This window comes from Cyprinus carpio, chromosome B25 (assembly GCF_018340385.1).
Source record: "Cyprinus carpio isolate SPL01 chromosome B25, ASM1834038v1, whole genome shotgun sequence".
Taxonomy (NCBI): Eukaryota; Metazoa; Chordata; class Actinopteri; order Cypriniformes; family Cyprinidae; genus Cyprinus; species Cyprinus carpio.
In genome coordinates this window covers 21,276,378-21,298,168 of record NC_056621.1, presented here as the reverse complement: position 1 = coordinate 21,298,168, position 21,791 = coordinate 21,276,378, and the positions used below count along the sequence as shown (strand labels likewise).

The 21,791-nt window shown below is 37.1% G+C and overlaps 1 protein-coding gene across 4 annotated transcripts in view; it reads right to left on the bottom strand.

Annotated features, from left to right (window-relative positions):
- Window positions 1–21,791, bottom strand: part of LOC109050966 (kinesin-like protein KIF21A) — a 46,458-nt gene that overhangs the window by 2,700 nt on the left and 21,967 nt on the right. The window contains exons 12-33 of one of the 4 annotated variants that reach the window (XM_042753575.1): window positions 21,444–21,506; window positions 20,283–20,367; window positions 20,079–20,193; window positions 19,583–19,771; window positions 18,502–18,701; window positions 18,039–18,146; window positions 17,878–17,946; window positions 17,046–17,188; window positions 16,818–16,962; window positions 16,081–16,275; window positions 12,628–12,729; window positions 12,338–12,503; window positions 9,958–9,978; window positions 9,281–9,338; window positions 9,131–9,185; window positions 8,680–8,891; window positions 6,635–6,766; window positions 4,685–4,821; window positions 3,442–3,616; window positions 1,749–1,913; window positions 1,522–1,639; window positions 563–733 (exon numbers count right to left, since the gene is read on the bottom strand). In XM_042753575.1, the coding sequence (XP_042609509.1) occupies window positions 563–733; window positions 1,522–1,639; window positions 1,749–1,913; window positions 3,442–3,616; window positions 4,685–4,821; window positions 6,635–6,766; window positions 8,680–8,891; window positions 9,131–9,185; window positions 9,281–9,338; window positions 9,958–9,978; window positions 12,338–12,503; window positions 12,628–12,729; window positions 16,081–16,275; window positions 16,818–16,962; window positions 17,046–17,188; window positions 17,878–17,946; window positions 18,039–18,146; window positions 18,502–18,701; window positions 19,583–19,771; window positions 20,079–20,193; window positions 20,283–20,367; window positions 21,444–21,506 (2,824 nt within the window). The remainder of the gene's footprint in view (window positions 1–562; window positions 734–1,521; window positions 1,640–1,748; window positions 1,914–3,441; window positions 3,617–4,684; window positions 4,822–6,634; window positions 6,767–8,679; window positions 8,892–9,130; window positions 9,186–9,280; window positions 9,339–9,957; window positions 9,979–12,337; window positions 12,504–12,627; window positions 12,730–16,080; window positions 16,276–16,817; window positions 16,963–17,045; window positions 17,189–17,877; window positions 17,947–18,038; window positions 18,147–18,501; window positions 18,702–19,582; window positions 19,772–20,078; window positions 20,194–20,282; window positions 20,368–21,443; window positions 21,507–21,791) is intronic. The other 3 variants (XM_042753579.1, XM_042753576.1, XM_042753578.1) reach the window with 3 other exon arrangements.

Here is a 21,791-nt window from a genome sequence, read left to right as displayed (position 1 = left end):
TACTGTTACACCCCGAGTGTGTTCTTATTTTTTATTTAATCATAAAAGTCAAAATGGACAGAAGTCAGCATTGAGATACAAAAATCAAAATTATGACATAAAAAGTTGAAATTAACAAAATCAGAATTATGAGATAAAAGATGCAATTTTGAGATTTTTTTTTAACTTGGCGGAAATGGGTTATCATACATATCTGCATCGCAATAACTCTGTTTTTGAATCCCCAACGTAAAATTAAGATTTTTTTACTGTTTAAGACGTTTCATGGCCTTAAATTTGATCAAAATAAGTGTAAGACTTTTTAAGGAGTTGCAGAAACCCTGATGAGTAAGTATATAGTTTATGAATCATGTAGTAGATCTAGACAGGTGGTGCTGGGGGAGGTGGAAGGTTTCAGACGAACCTCCAGTGCATCCGCAGCAAAATCAGCGAATTAGCTTGTGCCATGTAGCAAATTATATGATTAATAATTCCAAGCAGATTGCATATACATATTTGGTTTGAAATATTTACTGTTTAATCATGTATTCATGTATATTTTTGTCAGTATAGGTGGCTATACCTGCTGTAAGTCCTTGCGGGTCAGGTCCCATTTCTTAATGCCGTTGTCTCTGGAGCCGCTAAACAGACAATCTCCCTGAACCACCAGGGACTCGATGCCATCGTAGTGAGGAGGCTCGAAGTTATGAGTGGGGCTGATACTACCCACAGCACCCTCTGTCACATCAAACATCTGCAGAAACAAATCACACATCGTCAATTCCATTAAAGAGCTGATGGGAGGGGAACATTCTGTGGGTGATTTCCTAACAATGTACACATTGACAAACACAGACACAGCCAAATCATTTCCATAATGACCAGCGCAATCTACCAAGAGTAGCCGCAAATTACCGCCTGCTTTAAAGGGATACTCCACCCCAAAATGAAAAGTTTGTCATTAATCACATACCCCCATGTCATTCCAAACCCGTAAAAGCTTTGTTCGTCTTCGGAACACAGCCGCGCTGCACTGCTTTCTTTCAAATCAAAGTGTAAATATACGTAAAAAACGTATCCTTGTGGCGTGGCTGACACAGAAGAGCGGAAGCTGTCTGCGTTCAGCTCAGATTCTCCAAAATGGCGCTACGCTGATGTGAAGTGACACAGAGGAGACAAAGCTTCATAACGTTACGATTGAACCACTAATGGCAGATGGACTATTCTGACAATGCTTTTCATACTTTTCTGGACCTTGACAGTGTACAGTGTACAGCCACAAGCCTCCCGGTTTTCATCCAAAATATTTTAAAAATTGTGTTCCAGTTAGCAAATCTGGCCCTTGGAATATTGGTAAGAGGGATAAAGATAATAGTAACCTCAATAAAATAAACAAAAAAATAAAAGAGCTCATAACTTGACTTCTTGAGAATGATAGTTAAAATGGTCTGAAGATTGAATTTCAGGCTCCATTTTGCACCCTATTTTTGGAAAGTGCCAGATAACGTTTTCAAAATGACCACTGCAGATAAATATAAAAACCTTGATGTAGTGATCCTTGGAGCCTGTGATAACTAGATCCTGTCCATTTCCAGTCTGATCAACAGTCAGGCACATGACGGGACCCAGATGACCCATCAGCTTCCCCGTACACACAAATCTGACAGAAAGAGATGGAAAACAAGTGAAAGAACTGGATATATGATGTAGCAAATTATTTATAACTTTCCAGAGTAGGTGAAATAAAGGATGCTGGGCCAAACTTATACCGTCTCAGGTCCCACACACGAACAGAGTTGCCTGCGGCAGCATAGAGAACCGTTCCAGACGGGTTCAGAAAGATCTGGTTGATCTGGTTCTCTCCGGCCGGGATGGTCACGGTGCGGTTCGTACTGGCTGCACATGTGTCACCAGTGTTCACCAGACCCGACGATCTGAAGATAGAAATGCACAATCACAGACTGAGAAAATATAAATAATACCAAATGGCCATTTTAAATTTAATTAATAAATGTTTAATTACTTCACGTTTTTATGAACATTGTTTCAAGCAGTACTGGGGGTAACGCATCACAAGTAACGTTAGTTAAGTAATCAGATTTTTTTTCCAAGTAGCTAGTAAATTAACACATTACCTTTAAAAAAATAAAATAAAATAGTAACACCACTTACTGTGTTTTCCCATTTATTGACTGACAATGCCTTTGTTGCTGACCCTTGATGATCCAATTCAATCATACTAAGCAAAAATGACTAAACATAACTTTTTTTTTTCTCTTATTGCTGAAGAGTGTTGAACTTTCTTTTTCCTGCACCCCATACTGTACAGATGTGAATTTACATTTCCTTCACCCTTTGGCTTATTCATTTCACTTTTGGTATGAAAGGGCTTTTACATTTCCCAAAGACACAATTTTATATTAAAAATAAACAAGCAAGCCCAGCACAGATGAGAAAAAGTAACACAAGAGCAATGTAACATAGTATTTTCCATAAACAAAATACGCAATTAGTTATTTTTTGGGGGAGTAACACAATATTGTAATGCATTACATTTAAAAATAACTTTCCCCAACAAAGATCATCTGACACAAATTTAATAAAGACCCACACAAAGCTGTTGGACAAGTAAAAAGAGTATGCTTTCATTTCACATTTTTAATTAAAACATTTTTTTTTGTGTGCTTTAAAGAAATACACTTATTTTGTTGTGTTGACTAACATATTAAAGAACATGTAAAGTACTTATCATTTAAACTGCAGTGTGTTACTCAGTATTATATTAAAGAAGTTACTGAATTTTAAATGTATTAAATTGCAACCACAGTTACAAAGATGTAATTACAAATATATTTAAAGACAGCAACATACAAGTTTCAATAGAAATTGGATTGAAGTAAACTTTAGTTCAACATAAATGCTTGTCAGTATATTAAGGAATATATATTTTAAAGACAATAAAATATTTCACCGTAATTATTAAATTACATATAAAGACGTACTTAAGTCCAATTGAAGTGGGTCAAAATAGCAATGCAATGTTCAGGTATGCATGCATTTGATATAAATTTAAACTATGATAAATTTTAGTTACACTTTATTTTAAGGTGTCCTTGTTACAGTGTGATTATACATTTAAGTACTGAGTAATATTAATTAACTACATGTTCTTACTATATGGTGGTTAGGGTTAGGATTAGTGTTCGGCTTGGTGTTACTTGTATGTAATTATACATAATTTATGGTTATATGGTTATAATTTATGGTATATTAGTAAACACATGTAACATGCAACAAGGACACCTTAAAATAAAGTGTTACCCACATTTTCATTTAATTGCACTTAACATGTAATCAAGTGTTCAAAAACAAGGTATGTGGTATTGGTATTCTGAAAACCCTAATTTGAAGAATGCTTGTAGTTTCTTTGATATGCACATGTTAGGTTGGACAGGAACTCACGTGAGTGTCCGGATGCACTTTGCGGAGTCACGGATGTCCCAGACTTTGATGTAGGAGGTGGAGACTGTGAACACCAAGCTGGAGCTGTAACGCACAGATACAACATTGTTGGGGTGGCCGGCTAGAGACATGATCTCCTGTCCCGTGACCAGGTTCCACACCTTACAAGTCCGGTCTGAAAGAGGAAACAGGGCCAATTTATAAAAACTGGTTGGACCAATTATTCTTATTAAGAAGTACTAAAAAAATAAGGAACTGGAAGGGTTAATCTCATAACTCTCTGCTCTTGGTTACTCTAGAACTGCCCTATCCTGGTTCACATCCTACCACTTCCCACATCTCCAGTACTGCCTCTGTCTCACACGGTGTTCCCCAGGGTTCTGTTCTCGGGCCTTGACTCTTCATCATGGCGTTAACTTCCATTGCTACACACACAACTTTACATCTGTTCTCAGTGCACTGCTCCTTTCCCCACAAACTCTGTATGGGCTTGTATCAATGACATAAATGTGTGGATGGGTAGTCATTTTTTCTCAAACTCAACACTGATAAAATAGATCTACTTATTGCTGGTCCTTTTCCAGTTGCATCCTGTTTCTGTGCTGGCAGTGTTAGTATTGCTGGAGTGCTGGTTTGAATCCTTCAGTTCTCTCTTCTATGGCTTACCAAACACAACAATGAATAAGCTCTAATTCATTCAGAACGCCACAGCTAGGGTTCTCACATACCAATAAACTCTCTACACATTACTTCTATTCTACGCAGACTTCATCGGCTACCTATTCACTTACATATTCAATACAAGATTCTTCTTTTCATCACATTCAGGGCCTTCATGGTCTTGGCCCCATATATTTCTGATTTCATTCACACATACACACCAGTTTGCACTCTTAGGCCGTCTGATTCTGGTCTGTTTTTTTGTCCTGCGGCACAAACTAGAATTGTTTGGTGGAAGGGCCTTCTGTATCTCTGCCTCCACACTCTGGAATTCCATTTCCCAAAACATCCATGACCTTTCAACATTACACGACTTCAAGCCCCCCAAAAAACAAAAACTACATGACTTCAACTGAACTGTTTTCATGCTATCTTATGTGATGTTGTGTTAACTATGCTCAGTGTATCCTCTCTGTCCTGTCTCTTTGCCTGCTGTTGTGTTTACTAAAGCAACCTGGTTGGATAAGCACAACAAAATCATACTAGCATAAACTATATAATGAATGTTGAATGGTGTTCTGACCTTTTGACCCGGTGAAGAGGAGGTCATCTGTGGAGTCAACACACAGTACAGCTTTACTGTGACCCTCAGCTATATGAATACACTGCAGTGAGCCCCCACGGCTGCTCTTCGACACAGGAACAGGGTTGATGACACCTCTGACGCATGTCAAAAAAACAACAATCAGTAGATTCCTCCATTAAATCTATTGTATCGAGACATTTTCTTCTATCCAAACATTGCAGCAAACAGTGCCATAAAAATACTTTCCTGATTACCCTTTTAACTGTATATTTATCTATATATTTCAATTAATCAAATGTATAAGACAATGGAAACAGGGAAAACAATGCGTAGTTTTGAAAAAGTGGTGGTAATATCTCCAGAAGTGTCCATCCCACCAACATTTCTCCCACAGCAAATCAGCATCTCATGCAGGATGTTTTAACAAAATACCAGAAAAACTTAACTAAACAGTCACTGTACTGTAGACATCTCTAACATCAGCAAAGCTCAATCTTTATGAAAAATAGCAATAAAAAACCCAAGTTTGTCAGGAGGTTTTCTAAATAAAAAATCAAAGAGAATATCATGAAGAAGACACATAATTTCATGGCACTGTATGATTTTTCAAAAACTGTTTGTGAAACAAGTACGACAGGGCATGCATGCCAATGCTGTCCAGAAGTGTATCCACATGCAATGAAAAAACACGTCTGATGCAAAACCAAACAGAAAAACAAAGAAATCAGAAAATTTAATAGAAGTGGAGAGGCTTGTAAAATCCCTTGTGTTTGAGAAAAGAACAGGGAGACTGAAGCACAATAAAGTTTAAACATGAACCCAAACAATCTCATGTATAGTCACATTCATGTATTTTCTAGTATATATGTTACACAAATATATTAACTGTGTACATGTTATTACACAATTTGGCAATTTAATAATCACCCTATCTCCTGTTGATATAAACATTCTATTTTAAAGCAGTTTAAATACACATTCCCAAAGTTTAAATCAGAACAGATGATGATGTTAACTTTGCCCCCTTTGGTCCTACAGACTGTGATTTACTGATACAGTCTTGTCAGATGCGTGGAGACATTATGCTGGGCCCCGCCCACAGGGTGGGACTCACTCTAGGCTCCTCCCATAACCACTGAAAACACTGAATACATGCACATACTCACAAATACCCACACACAGAGAAATCTGTTATTCAATTAACAAAAATGCCTAATTTAAATGCAAATTAAAAACCAAAACACTTCCGATGCAAATAATCAGAGTAGTCAGCATTTGTAAGGCAAAAACTTCTAGTGACCTCAGTTTACATTGTGTTATGTAAGTTCTAGAGAAAATAAATATTACTCTTCAGGTCAACAGAAGGATTTTAGTTTCCATCTTGTGATGAAAAACATTGGCCTGGTCACCCCCGTAGAGACATTAAATTTTGCAAGAGCAGTTATTTGTTTTAGACTACTGTTCATTGACTACCATGCGACAAGTTCTGCAGGGCAAAATCTATGATTACATCTATGACTACTGTACTTTCAAAGCAAAGCCAATTTGGCATTTTGTGGCCACTTTTTATGTGGACTGCTAATAACATGGCTATTGACAATACTGTAAATTAGAAAATGTCATGTAAAAACCATTTTCTGGATTACTGAAAACAATCATTTGTCTAAATTGGAGTTTCGACCCCCTTCTGAGCTGTACACAATATGTGATTAATTCTCATTCTTCTCATTCTTGATAAAGCCAGTAGTGTGAATATTGCGATGTAAAGTGGCGTTTGTTTGACACAGGGTAAGAATCAGAGAACATGCTTCTTCAAAACCTGATTTTTTCCTTATCTTATATGTCAAACTTTCTACATATGTATCCTGTTTTCAGTATTCTGTTTCAAAGAAAAACCTCCAAAAACTGCAGTAGTAACTTTCTGCCGCTGGGGGTGCTAGCTCTTACTGTGTAATCTCTTTGTCTTTGGCCTTGTCAGCCAGGGCTTGTCCCTTGTCATAAGTCTTCCTGCGAGACAGAGGGGATGGTTCCGGCACTCTCTTTTGCCCACCTGCTGGAAATCTGTTGCCAGAGCTGCTACTTTAAGATCCATTTGCAACGTGAAAGACAGAAACATAAAATGAAACACAAGAACTGAAAAAAAAGACACAAACATAAAATGGGCAGCATGCATAATAAAAAACACAAATAACCCAACATTACCTGTTCTTTAAAACTAAAAATGCTGATTAAACTCCGAAGGTGGGTTTAAAGGGGTCATATGATGCGATTTCAAGTTTTCCTTTCTCTTTGGAGTGTTACAAGCTGTTTGTAAAGTTGCAAAGACTAAAGTCTCAAACCCAAAGAGATATTCTTCATAAAAGTTAAGACTCATCCAAGCCCTCCTAAAACAACTCGCTACTTCTGGCATATAGATATTTTGAAAATATCCACTGCTTTTAACAAACAGATTTTTTGAATATATATCGGCTACTTCAGACAAACAGATATTTAAAAAAATATCCACTACTACTGTCATATTTCGAAAATATCGGCTACTTTTGGCAAACAGATATTTTGAATATATATCGGCTACTTTTGGCAAACAGATATTTTGAATATATATCGGCTACTTTTGGCAAACAGATATTTTTAATATATATCGGCTACTTTTGACAAATAGATATTTTCAAAATATCCGCTTTTTTCGACAAACAGATATTTTGAATATATTGGCTACGTCTGACAAACCTATTTTCAAAATATCTGCTACTTTTGATAAACATATATTTTGAATATATATCGGCTACTTTTGACAAACAGATATTTTCAAAATATCTGTTTTTTTGTATTTTTTTTACAAACATATTTTGAAAATTTCTGCTACTTCTGGCAAATAGATATTTTGAAAATATCTGCTGCTTTTGACAAACAGATTTTTGAATATATTGGCTACTTCTGACAAACAGATATTTTGAAAATATATCGGCTACTTCTGACAAACAGATATTTTGAAAATATCCACTACTTTTGGCAAACAGATATTTTTAATATATTCGCTAATTCTGACAAACATATATTAAGAAAATATCCACTACTTCTGTAAAACAGATATTATGAAATTATACGCTACTTTTGGCAGACAGATATTTTGAATATATTGGCTACTTTTAGCAAACAAATATTTTGAAAATATCCAATATTTTTGGCAAACAGATATTTTGAATATTTTGGCTACTACTGACAAACAAATATTTTGAATATATTGGCTACTTGTGGCAAACACATTTTGAAAATATCCGCTACTTCAGGCAAACACATCTTTTGAATATATCTGCAACTTCTGGCAAACTATAAGAGCAAACCTGAAAAATTCTTCACAGCTGGTAAACTTTTCAAGTGAAATGTGATTATTCATGTTTTTTCAACTAGTAAATGGGAAAAAAGCTTAAGTGACGTAAAATGTTTGGAATGCTTGTCAGACATTTCAATTCAGATTTCCAACATAGATGTCCGACTGCCATTTACTTACAGTAATACAACTTGTCTCAGCCTGTTGCTGTAGATCAAAAACTGTGTACAGCTCTTCCCGCTAGATAAGTTGTCCCCATGGCTTACTATGCTATTATCATCTAGCATCCAGTAGTCCAAGAGAAATAAAAGTTATTATAATAAAATAGTTTGGTCCAAAAGTTTTTACCATCAGTACCAAACAAAGTTTGGTTTTTTAGTGTTGTTAGCCACTCAGAACACGCGGAACAGTAATGAAATTCAAGTGAATAACACTCTATATTAGAGAAGACCTTCAGTAATGTTATCTGTATTAACAGCTACTGTAAACTGAAAGTGACCAGATGAGATCAAGCCTAACAAGGAACAACATTTAGTAAAAGAGAAAACACTGTAAAAGTAAACATAAAACAGGAGTAGTTAGTTCATGCATGATGTGAGGTGGAGCAGTTAGTAAGCGCTCAGCTTTTAGTCAGCAAGGATTAAGATTACTATATACTTACATACTACCCATTCTAGAGGACAAGCCAGCAGTAGGGAGCATGTAGTCCCGATCTCTGACTGTATTTCCAGCTGACTCCAGGTCTCCAGCTCCCTCGGATGTCTCAGCCATTGGGTGTAGAGGAACGGAGAAGTCTCTTGTTGGTGTGTCGGGGCCAGAGTCACAGTTGTTTACATAGAGTAACTCCATCTGGGTAGTGGTCCTTCTTCGGGCCTATGCAATTATTGCAAAACAAACAGACATGCTTACTTAAGTAAGCAACAGGAATTGGTTGTCATTAAGCAAAACTTTCATCCAAAGATACTTATTAAGTTCAGCCCAACTGAGATTAGGGGTCTCAATAAAGGTCAAATTGATCCTTGCTCATGGATCACCCTTTAAATGGTTTGCACCTAAAATCTCTTGCTTAACAAGCTTTGGGTAAGGTAAAATTAAGGCAATTTCTCCCATACCTTAGTCCTAGATTTAGCCTCGCCACATAACTTCATGAGGTCTGAGGCCAGGGTGCTGAATTACGGGAAAAGATATTGACTTAGGTTTGCTCATATAATGAAGCACAGTAATGAAATCAAAATATATTTGTCATTAGCAGATTAACTTACTTTCCTTCTACTGCTGGACTTGGGGTAGACTCGTCGCTACTACTGTCATCACCATTTTCTAATGAAGAAAAAGAAATAAGAGAGTGTGCATTAAAAGAACCTCAACTGGGCATCTAATCTACAGCAGAGGAATTCCTTGGAAGGACTTGCAAAATGCTTGAATTAAGGCAAAATCAAGGCAACGCTGTTATCTGTGATGGTGAAAAGAGGCATTTGAGAGTGTGGTAGTAAAAAAAAAAAGCAAATGAGGATAAATTAAGCACAGTGCTACCATGCTAGTTTCTTTAGTTGCCTTTAAACGCTGATCCAAACCAGTTTCTGATACCAGCTGTGACCAGAAAGAGGATATCATCAAAGTTAGAGCAAAATAAGTTGTGGAGAAGAGGAACGAGGGAGCACAAATGGTAAATCATTCAAAAAGGAGGGAAAAAATTAGTCGTACATGGTCTGGAAGAGTCGCTTGTTTTCCTGCTGCCGGACTTTGATGAATGCTAATGCTAATAAGTAGCATGTTGCTAGCTGGGGATTGATGTTTTAATGTGGTAAGAACCAGGAGGAGGTGTGGACAGATGAACAGAAGCCTCATGCACCTGCGGATGGGACCGCTAGCCTGTGGTTAGTCTGAAGTGGTAGACCCATGCACTCATTACAGAGAGAGTGTGGCTACTGGTACTCACCCAAGGGCATGTTACCCAGTTCTGTTTCAAAACGGCCAACAGGGGAACAGAACAAAAGGCAACAAAGAAATCAAACACACATGTCCCCAGATCAAAGCAAAAGCAAATGTAACACAAAGAAATGAACTTGTATGGTATGATGGGATTCATGGATATATACCCTAGCCCTAATCCTGTACCACAATACAATGTGAAAATGGAAAAGACATTTCAAAAGGTCCCACTCGTTTTAACCAACACCTTTCATTATCACAATTTTAAAATGATATTACCATGTTTCACTTATTCACTGTATTCGGCGGATACATGCGGGGTGTGAATGTTTGCATCAGTCTGCAGTCAAACAGTTTTCCAAGCCTGTTGGCTGCAGTGAGTGCTTGCAATGAGGAATTATTTTTCCAAAGTTTGCTTTGATTATTTGAAAGAGTTTGCTTATTGTATATGAGCACAAATTTACTGCATTTTGTTGCCTTGCACCTCACATGTGCAATGACAATAAAGTTGAATCTAATCCAAAAATGAGAAAATAAAGAATAGATATCTGAATAGCTAGTACTTATTATTTTTCCACTAATTTGCTTGATCATTACAAATTTTCATGGGGACTAGGGATGTGCATCTCCATAACTGAGGCCGATGCAATATGCAAATATAAGTAATGATGCATTGCATTACAAATGTCAACTTGTATCCGATGCTCACCTTTTTAAATCAATGCATTGCATTGTTAACTTTTATGTTGATGCACCGATGCGAAATGGTGAATCTTACAATCCTAAATGGGGACTAGTTCATTGTTATTTGATTGAGCTACCACTTAATTGCATGTAGGTCCATTACTGTGGTTTTGTTTTATGCAGGGGTTACGATCCTGCTCCTGGAGGTACATGTCCTGCAGAGTTTAGCGCCAAACCAAATAAAACACTTGAAATAGGTAATAAAGGTCTTCAGAACCACAGCTAGAAATGTCCAGGCCAGTGTGTTAGAGCATGTTTTAGCCAAACTCTGCAGGACGCTAGCCCTCCAGGAGCAGGATTTGTCACTGCTGATTTAAAAACGAACTCTGGTCAGACGTGTGGTTCAGACCATAGGCTTTCAGTCCTGCTCCTGGGGACCCACTGTCCTGCAGAGTTCAGCTCCAACCCTAATCAAACACACCTGAACAAGCTAATCAAGGCCACCTGTAGAGTCACAAGCCTGGAGTGCTAAAGCAGGTTGGAAATAAACTTTGCAGGATGGTTGGTCCCCAGGAGCAGGGTTGAAGACCTATGGTTCAGATGATCTCTTCCAGTCTAAACAGGTGGTTCTTGGGAAATATAAGCTGCAATGTGGACCAGACTTTATGCTGATGCTGAGACCACAAAAACACACCATAGAGTTCTGTGTTGTAGTCTAGACCAGCTCATTTGAGTCCAAGTACAGACTCAGACCTGAGTAGGTTGAGTGCGTGTCAAGACCAAGACAATAGGAGGGTCGAGTCCGAGTCAAGACTGATTCCAAATGCTCCCAAGAATAGTGTGACACTGGCTTACACAACTCCATGACTAGGCAACACATAGCCAACACATCAACTAGTGGCAGAACTAATCAACTATTTGGTGCAACTCCTAAATCAGGAGTAGCCAATACCACTCCTTAGAGGGCTAACTTCCTGCAGACGTCAGTTCCAAACCTGCTCCAATGCACATGCTTGTGATTTTCAAGTAATCCGGAAGACTTTGATTAACTACGTCAGGTAAGTTTTTTTTTTTTAAGATTTATTTTTGGCATTTTTTGCCAATAGGACAGAAAGCAAAGTGAGAGAGGATCTGGAAAGGTCCTCGAGTCAGGAATCGAACTCGGACGCCTGTAACGCAACAGCGTCATCTGTTGGTGCACTGCCCCACTAGTCTATTGGCACTGATGGTTCAGGTATGTTTGACTTAGATTAGAGCTGCAGGATAGAAGCCCTCCAGGTACAGGGTTGGCTATCCCTGCCCTAGAGTCTACATATGCATTTGTGAGTTTTTACAGAACCATAAAAAAGTCCTGGGTTTCTTAGGACTGGCAAAATTGGTAACTATTACCGCTTTTCTACTGGGACTGGTGCAGGAGCAAGAGTGGAGGCTTGGCCAAGGCTTGTTTCCCAATGAACAATGACTGATCAAGACCAGCAAGATTTCAGGCTGGTTTGGAACAGAATTTGGGCACCAAATTTTTTTTTGTGTGTAGAAAAGCACAGCCCACTTTCAGATTTGGCACTGGCACCAGCCCCAGAAAAGCAGAATCTGAGCATTCTGGCATGCTTGCAGGGCTGAGCAGTACAGTCGAGGTCTCTATGTAATTCCTAGGGCCGGGGGTCAAGGTGCTGAAGGATAAGCCCCAGGAAGAGTTTTCCTACCTTGCAGAGCATTCCCCAACAACGCATCCAGTTCTGGGTTAAACTCTGCCTTCTCTTTCAGCATGTGGAAGAGCAGCTGGTTTTGGGTGGCACTGTTGATCTCAGTTTGCTTGAGACGCCCTTCCAACACCTTTATCTGAGATTCCTTCTGAGCAGCCTGCAGACCCTGAAAGCACACAATCAGGATGAATGACAAATGTGCTAATACTTGAAAAATGAATGAAACTGTATGAGGATTGATCTTTTCACTTTATAGACTCAAGCAGGGTAACAGTTTTGTGACTGGATACCTTGTTGATAGCCATGGACATAAAATGATCCAGCAGGAATCGAGCTTCAGTCAGAGTGCAGGAACCAACCACAGCCGAAACATCAACAGCATCACCTTCCTCCTACAACAACAGTAAGCCCTCGATGTAATTCAGTCAAACTTCATTTTCTGTATACTAACTTCAATGGTTTGATTTAGGCTGCATTTACATTGCATGGTGACCCAATTTCAATTTTTTTCCTCAAATGTGGCACAGATCAAATATGACCCACAAACATGTAAACAGGAAAAAAAAAACCGTGGATTTCGATGTTCTCAGATCGGTTTCAGGCTTCATTTAAATAAATCTGATCGGATCTGAATCGCATTTGCGCCTGCCATGTAAGCAGACAGATCGGATATTTCAGGTGGGGAGACACTTTCATGGTTTTCCCACAGAACTGAGCTACTTTTATACTGTTGTTTGATGGTGTGGATTCCCGACGGAGAGGAAAACCATGGTAAAAAACATGACTGGGCTAGTTTTGATAAACAAATAGTCTAGTTTTGTTTTGCAGACCTGGCAACCCTGTTTCCAGATCAGTATGTCTACCTTTGTTTGTTTTGCCAAGCGTATAGTGTACAAAGGGTAATTTCAGTGATGGTACTTAAAGGGGTCGTATGATGTTGCTAAAAAGAACATTATTTTGTGTATTTGGTGTAATGAAATGTGTTTATGCGGTTTAAGGTTCAAAAAACACATTATTTTCCACTTACTGTACATTACAGTTTCTCCTCTATGCCCTGTCTTTCTGAAACGCGTTGATTTTTACAAAGCTCATTGCTCTGAAAAGCGAGGTGTACTCTGATTGGCCAGCTATCCAGTTTGTTGTGATTGGCTGAATTCCTCAAGCGTGTGACGGAAATGGAATGCTCCATAAAATACTGTGATGCCGTCTCCCAGTGTTCTAACAAATAATGCTACAGTACCTATCAGATTATGCTACCAACACTGTATTTATCCTACTGTAAGGGTAGGTTTAGGGTTGGGGTAGGTGTACATGTTAATAAAGGATTTTGCTTCCGAATTATGCTACCATCTGTTTTAATGGAAGGTCAAAATCTGACAGGGTGGCACAAATCATCAGAACACCGGTGCGATGAGTTAAAACCAATAAAACCCATTACAAACGAGGCATTTGTTGCATCCAGTGGTGATATAATTACGGATTACAATGACTTATACTGCCTTTTTACGTGCTGCGTTGGATCGTGACGCATAAACATAAACCATGTCTGCATTTGTGATCGAAGAAATGACAAACAACAAGTGCTACTCTACACTGCTCAAAACACATGTTTGAATCATGAGTGGCAAATTCTTTAAATTTGAAAACGTACTTACAGGCTGTGAGTCAGAACAGAACATTGTAGTCTACTCTCCCAGGATCAGTAAACAGTCCTACATAAAATGTTTTGCACACAACTGAATATTTGAGTTGAACTGTTCAGGAACAGTGTTGTAAATACAACTTAACCACTGATTTCTAGTTGTGTCCTCTTTTGGAAGACCAAACAAAGTATTTTCGCTTTCACAACGAAACACACAGCATCTCCACAACATGGCGGCAGCAGCAACAATACTACAGCGAGAATCAAAGTTATGCCTACTTTCTTTGCGTGAACATTTGGGCGGCGTTATGCAATCTTCCCATGTCGTGATGTAGATATGGGGGCGTGTTAGAATTAAAACCAAAATTGCAATATTGATAAAAAAAAATCGTTATGGTTTTTTTCCATATCACACACAGTTTATATGTGGCTGTTCATTGCTATAAAGTGTGCAAAATGTGACGGTTGCATCTTACAAAAGATACATCTAATATAACCAAATTACATTTATTTTCATATTAAACATCACAACAGACACTTACCACTCAGTTTAGCACTTTCAATGATATTTAATCTTAAATTAATCATAAAAATATATTTACATGAATATACATGGATGCATTATATACGTGCCATGAACATTACAAAGACATACATTAATATATAATTTATTTATTTACATAAATATATTATGTCATTATAGTTTATTATACAGATGTGGTCTTAAAAAATGCGCTCCACAGGGAAAGGGATCCCATGACCTGCCGCGGCAAGACGCGGTCCATTGTGAAGTTCTCTGGCACATGAAGTACATCACCAGTAGGGGCAGTCATTCTCAGTTATAGCTTGTACTGAAGCTAACGGATATGTTAACCTCTCTCAGGCACGTATTGACAGCAAGCAACAGAGCTCAAACATGAGAATCACATTTTTAAGTTTATGTACAATGTAAAAATAATTTTGAGATTTTGCCATTTGCCTTCAAGTTATTCTGCTACAATCATCTTATAACAACATTTTGTCCAAATGTTGGCCCTAAGAAATGAAAGGAAAAATTAAATCGGTTTAAATAAATTAAAGTAGCTATTTTTTTCAAGATATTTTAAGATGTTTGATGCATGGTTAAAAATATGTAATAATATAGACTATAGTCTAATAATAACAGCACGGTGAGGCGGTGGTCATGCTAAACGGCACAGATTATTTACAGAGTATTCAAATTGAGCAGTGTGATGTATTATGTTTGGTTGACTGTATTTTATTTTAATAATGAACAGGCTGCCATTATAGACAGTTATACATATTGAAATTTGTAAAAAAAAAAAAAAAAAAACTATAAAGGTGTGGTAACCATCTCATTATTATAAAAATAAATTTAAAGCGCATTTACCAAAATTCATCATGAAAGCTCTTTTAAAAAATATTAAAAAACACAATATATATTTTCTCCACAATATTATACACTTATATATTTATGATAACAAATTATAAAACAAATAATCCGTTGCACCACTACACTGTTTCTTTTTGCACACACGAGCAGGCGTCTTTAAATTTGAACAACAGCAACAAAACAATTAATAAACAATGAGCAGTTAGACACATACATTTTTCAAATAACTTGAACAACTGAATGAAGTTAAATATTCACGATGAACTAATAGCTGTGTAGCCTACTGTAAACATGATCTCACGAATGCAGTGCTAGCACAATAAATTGTTTACAAAGCATCAAACAATGATCTGCTTTACACTCATGCACTCATGTGTACACAGATTTTTCAATGTCCGTATTACCATATCAAATATTTGTGTCTAATACTGTTTTATATTTTATTGTGAATGTTTTCTCATAATCACAACATTACATGCATTTCATAATTTATCAGACACTGATAATTATGTTAATTCTATTTTTAAAATGTAACGTATTGTAATTTTCTATAAGCATATTTAACAATAGGTCGAAGACGAATAAATGCAAAGTGTTTATATTTGGTCTGGCCTGTAGATACAGTATGTTGTTCCATGCACCATCAGGTGGAAAAAAAAGACGCATTCGTAAAGGCCACATCTGTACATGATGCAAGTGTCGCCTCACCTTGGCCTCCTCCATCTGCATGATGTTGGCCTGGCAGTCAGAGATGCTGTCGTTGATGTAGTCGATGTTGGCCAGCAGAGACTCCAGCTCCTCATTCAGAGACTGAACGTCTTTTTCTACCTCCGGTTCCTCTGCCAGCAGTCTCTCTCTCTTCCTGCTGATCTTATCCCGCCGGCGCGTCAGCTCCTCACGTTGCTGTGAAAGGGATTTCAAATGAAGAGAAGCTGAACCATTTTGTACAGCCTCATTTCTCTAATGTTATCTCCAGTGTTGGGGTAACGCATTACAAGTAACAGGTTATGTAATCAGATTACTTTTCTATATAACATGAGCTACTTTTTCAAATAAGTAATACTTTGTTTTCCCATGTATTCACTGCCAGCTCTCCTCTCCGATGTTAAAATGCAGAGGCACTTCTTTCAGCCTGAGGCTTCTTAATAACACTTTTGGTGGGCCTTTACAGTTGCCAAAAATAACTTTAGGTTTTGTTGTTATTAAAAAGCAAATAAGCAAGCCCGGCCCAGCCCAGGTGACAAAAAGTAACGCAAAAGTAACGTAATGCATTACTTTGCATGAAAAGTAACTAAGTAATGCAATTTGTTACTTATTTATGGAGTAACGCAATGCTTTAATGCATTATTTTTATAAGTAACTTTCACCAACACTAGTTATCTCACAATTACACTGGCATTAAATTAGATTTAACATTGTTAAGTAGGTAAAAGGTTGATTCATACCTTTAGAAGACGATTCATGTCGGTCTCCATGTTGGAAATGGTCACGCGTTGCATGATAATATCTGAGATACGGCGTTCCAGACTCTGCCATTTCCCACGAGCCACTCGGGTAGAGTACACCCCAACCGGCCTGCGATGGTACAGTCTAAAGCAAACAGTTGTCCATCACTGCAGGATGAGGTCATCTCCGGTACACACAATAGCGCACATGAAGCCTGTATGATGTACCTGGCTCCATTAGGTGCTCCTGAGGCCGAGTATGTGCGCCCTGCAGGTGCTCTGTGAGAGAGGTCCTGGCTTGCCTCCGGCGGGTTCAGCTTTCGTGTGACCTTTCCTGATACGGGTCGCACCTGTCTCCTCAGAGCCGTCACCTGAGACACAGCAGCAATCAGTACAGGACACTTTGGGGAAAATGCAGTTTAGCCTTTTTTTTACTTGCCAAAATAAACTGAGAGATTAAGAAAATAATCAACATATTAATCGACTATCAAAATAAATCAAATATATCTAAATACCCAAATTGAAGGATCAACGTTTATATAGTACTTTTCGCTTATATAGTATTAAGTCTTTATTTTATATTTCTATTTAGCTAAATTATATTTTTTTTTTTTCAGTTAGCGTATAAGTGCATTACTGTTTTTTAGTATTATTTATATAATATTATAATATCAAATAATTAGCTTTTATTTTAATATTCTTAGTTTTAGTTTAAATCTTAGTAATTTTGTTATGTGCTTTATTTATTTAATTATTTTCAAATTGTTTTCTTTTCTTTTTTTTTTCTTTTAAGTTTTCATCAAATATTTATATATAATTGTAGTTCATCTTTATTTCGGTGACCAAAAACTAGTTTAAGTGCTTAAGTGTATAACAAAATATAAAAAAATATAACAAAATTATCAAGGCAAGTGACTTTTATTTTCAGGGTATTTGCATGTTTAAAAAATGAAATGTATAACCTTAATAATATATTTTAAATATTATTGTGTAAATAAAAACATATCAGTGAGTCACACATTGGAGTACAGTAGAGGCAAAATTGAGGGGAATATTTCACCTCCTCAGTCTTCCTGCGCAGAATAAGTTCCTGTTGTCTCTTTTGAGCTTCGAGCAGTTTTAGCTGATGCTGTATAAGAGAAAGACACACCGCACATTGAACATATTTCACTGTCAGTTGGATCTTTCATGCTGCATTAGTGTTATTCTCCCATCATGCACCTCTTGTTTGCGCTGGTCCTTCTTAAGTGTGGCGATCTCTCGGTTCCTGCGGGACTCGGCCATCCTGCTCTTCTCCTGCTGCTCCTTCATCTGCTTCATCAGGCGCACCTGACGACAGTCACCATAGCAACAGTCAGCTCATTTCAATACTGGATTAACTGTAGGATTCAGGCCATACAGAATTAATAAGACAGATTAGTAGTACACTTGTGTGGTTATAACACAATAAATTATATAATTGTGGATGTCAATGTTTATTTTTATAGTTATCTATAAACAATTTAGTGCAGATTTGGAGAAAAGGAGCTATTCTTAAATGATGTCTGCGGTGTGTTGGTGTAGGGGTGCTGCGTCTGTGGACCACTAGGAGGCGCTGTTGATAACAGAATATTTTATGTTGTAATGGTGCTTCAGCATGTTTCAGTGATTCAGGGCACAGCCAGGTCTCCATGGTGACTCTCACTTTGGTTTTCTTCATTTCTGCCAGATCCAGCTGTAGTTTCTTCAGTTGTTTCTCGTACTGTGACTGGTTCTTCAGTAGACGAGCGTGTTCCTTCTGAGCCGCCTGCAGCTTCTGGAGCTCTTTGTTCATGACACTGAGTTTCTTCTCGTACTCTGCTTTTATCCGTTTGGTCTTGTCCTCAGAGCATGACTCCACAGAGCCTAAAAAACAAAAAAAACAAAACAAAACAAAATAAACAACCCCCCACAAAACATAATACAACAAAACAAACAAAACAAAACATATCATATCATAAAAACAATACAAAAAAAAAAAAAAACATACCACAAAACAAAACAAAATAAACAACCCCCACAAAACACAATACAGCAAATCAAACAAAACATAACATACCGAAACAATACAAAACAAAACAAAAAACCCACAAAACATAACATGACAAGACAAAAAAACAAATAAAACATACCATAAAAACAATACAAAACAAACAAAAAAAAACAAATAAAAAAAACAATAAAACAAGACAAAACACGAAACAACACAGAACAAAACAAAAAACACGAAACATAACACAACAAAAACAAACCATAACATAAAAAACAACATAAAATAAACATAGGCAAGAAACAAAACAGAATTTCTTTAGCCTTTATCAGTCCTGACACAAACATGATCTACACGTTAGGAGCACTGGATGTGTGTTAGAAGCCATGGCTCCGAAATTAATTTAATAACTTATTTCGTCATATTTTATCAAAAAGTCATTGTGAAATTTATGCTATTTATGAATGTTTATGAATGTTTCTGGCCTCATTGTGAATTATTCATTATTGCATGCCCAAAGAAACACTTTAATAATCTTTCATTAAACTTCAATAACTAAGTCATAAATAACTTATTTTTAACCCCTCCCCCAAACTACCAGACTCCATTCTGGCAGCAGTGCCCACTTCTTAAACTCAATCTATCCTACACTTTTTTCCCAGTTAAACATATGACAGATGTGAAAACTGAAATGGGCTGTTGCTGGAATGTTATGTTTATATTAATTTTGACCCCATCATGGTATGTGTGTCCTTACCCATGTTGTGCAGCACGCGGTCTCGCTCCTGCTGCGTGTCTCTGATCTTGCTCTGCAGCATCATGAGTTTCTGCTCATACTGTTGTTTGAGCGTGTGCAGACGTCTCTGGCTGTTCTCAAGCTCATCGATCAGCTTCTGCTTGATGGCGATCTCACACGTGATGTTGGCCAGATCTGCCTGGAAGTCCTCTATCAATGCAAAAATAATACAAACACCTTACAATTTATGTTTAAAAAAGACATGCATTAAAACAGCCAACACTTTTCAATTGAAATTGGTTTAAAAAAGCAGTACTATATATTATATATGTGCTATATTTACAAAATATCAATACTCTTTTGTAGTTCTTTACTCTAAAATAGATAGTAGTGACTTACTATAATCATGTTTTCATTATTATCAAATTCTCATTATATAGCTTTAGTACTAGTATAAGTCTCTAAAAAGAAGTCATTTTACAAATCATAGTTATTTTTTCACAGTAAACATCAGTACCCTTCTCATCCAGGTCAGAGTCAGACTCATCAGAGCTCTCCTCAGCCTCCATTTCCTCTTCCTCAGCGTCCTCCTCGTCTTCCTCTCCATCCCCCTCCTCGCGGTCACTGGCCTCCTGAGGGAAACCATTTCAGGTCAAAGACTGAATGATGAGCTCCGTCTTTAAAATGTGTTCTGATAGGGCAAGCGGGCTGTCAATCATACCATCTCTGGCTCTTGATTGGTGGATTCTAACCGCTCTCTCTCGCTAATCTTCTGTTCGCCGTCATGTGTTTCATCTTTGTTGGCACTGCAGGGGGATATCAAAACTAGAAATTCAAATCTGTTTTGTAATGCTTTTCAAAATATGCTTTTTTTATATATAAGCAGGATAGATAATCTGAAACAAAACAGAAAATTAGGAGGGAAGGAAATATGGTATTCTGACAGAAACACACGATGAAACAGAAATGTTAAATATTAACAAAAGTTTCCCCTTTTGAAAACAGACAATTCAAAACTTTGTTAACACTTTAGTATAGAGATCAATTCTCAGTTGCTTATTAGCATGTCTATTATTAACATATTGGCTGTTTATTAGTACTTATAAAGCACATATTCTGCATGACCATATTCTACATCTCTAATCATCCAATACCTGAACATTACAACTACCTTACTAACTATTAATAAGCAGCTAATTAGGAGTTTATTGAGGCAAATGTTGCAATAAATGGTTTGTTAATAGCGAGAATTGGACCTTAAAATGAAGTGCTACCAAATTTTCCTCTCTAACTTAAACAAAACAATTATAAGTTGATGTACTAAAATTATTAATACTAAAAATATAAAAAAACTAAATTATATCTAAAAATAATTTTTAAAAAATTCTAAAACTAAAATTAAAATTAAAACTGACAATATAAAAATTTAATTAAACTCAAAATCATTAATAATTGCCATACCATTATATAAATACTAAATGAACACTGCATCAGAGGTTTTAACATACAGTCATCAAAGTACACAAACAGACAAAAAAATAAAAAAAAAAATAAAAAATCATCATAAAAAATAAATGTCCATTGTTTATTAATTGCAAGTAAACCTTGTTTGGTGAAACGTGTTGGTGAAATGTCACCCAGACAAGTTATTACAAGATTTTGTGAGATTCCCCCAGTACTTTAAGGTGTATTTAGAAAAAATAATAATAATAATAATACAAATAAATCAAAGTACACAAATGAAGTATAAACATTTTGTGGGCTGTTCTTCGAGACTGGAAACTACCTGCTGAGAGACAGTCAGAATTAAACGATTACAAGCAGAGGGGGTTATGGGTAATTATAGAGGGCAGCGAGGGGAAAGAGAGACACAGGGACAAACCTGTCTTCCTCCACCTCTTCCTCCTCATCCTCCTCTCTCTTGTCGCTCAGCAGCTGCTGGAGTTCAGTGGTCAGAGGTCAGAGGTGAAGGGTGAAAGAGAGGAAACGAGGAGACCAGAGAGACAGATAGAGAGGGTACGGTACACACATTAGTAAAGACGGCTGTGGGTCACATGGAAATGTTCAATGTGGATAAGGACACATCATATTAAAAGATATTATTGCTGATATGATGTCCCGGTAGGTTTTTTTGTTGCAGTTTTCCCCTAGTTATTTTAGTCCTGCTTTGTATAAAACAACACAAAACACTGGGGGAGAAACAAACAAAGAAACAAAATCACAAATAAAG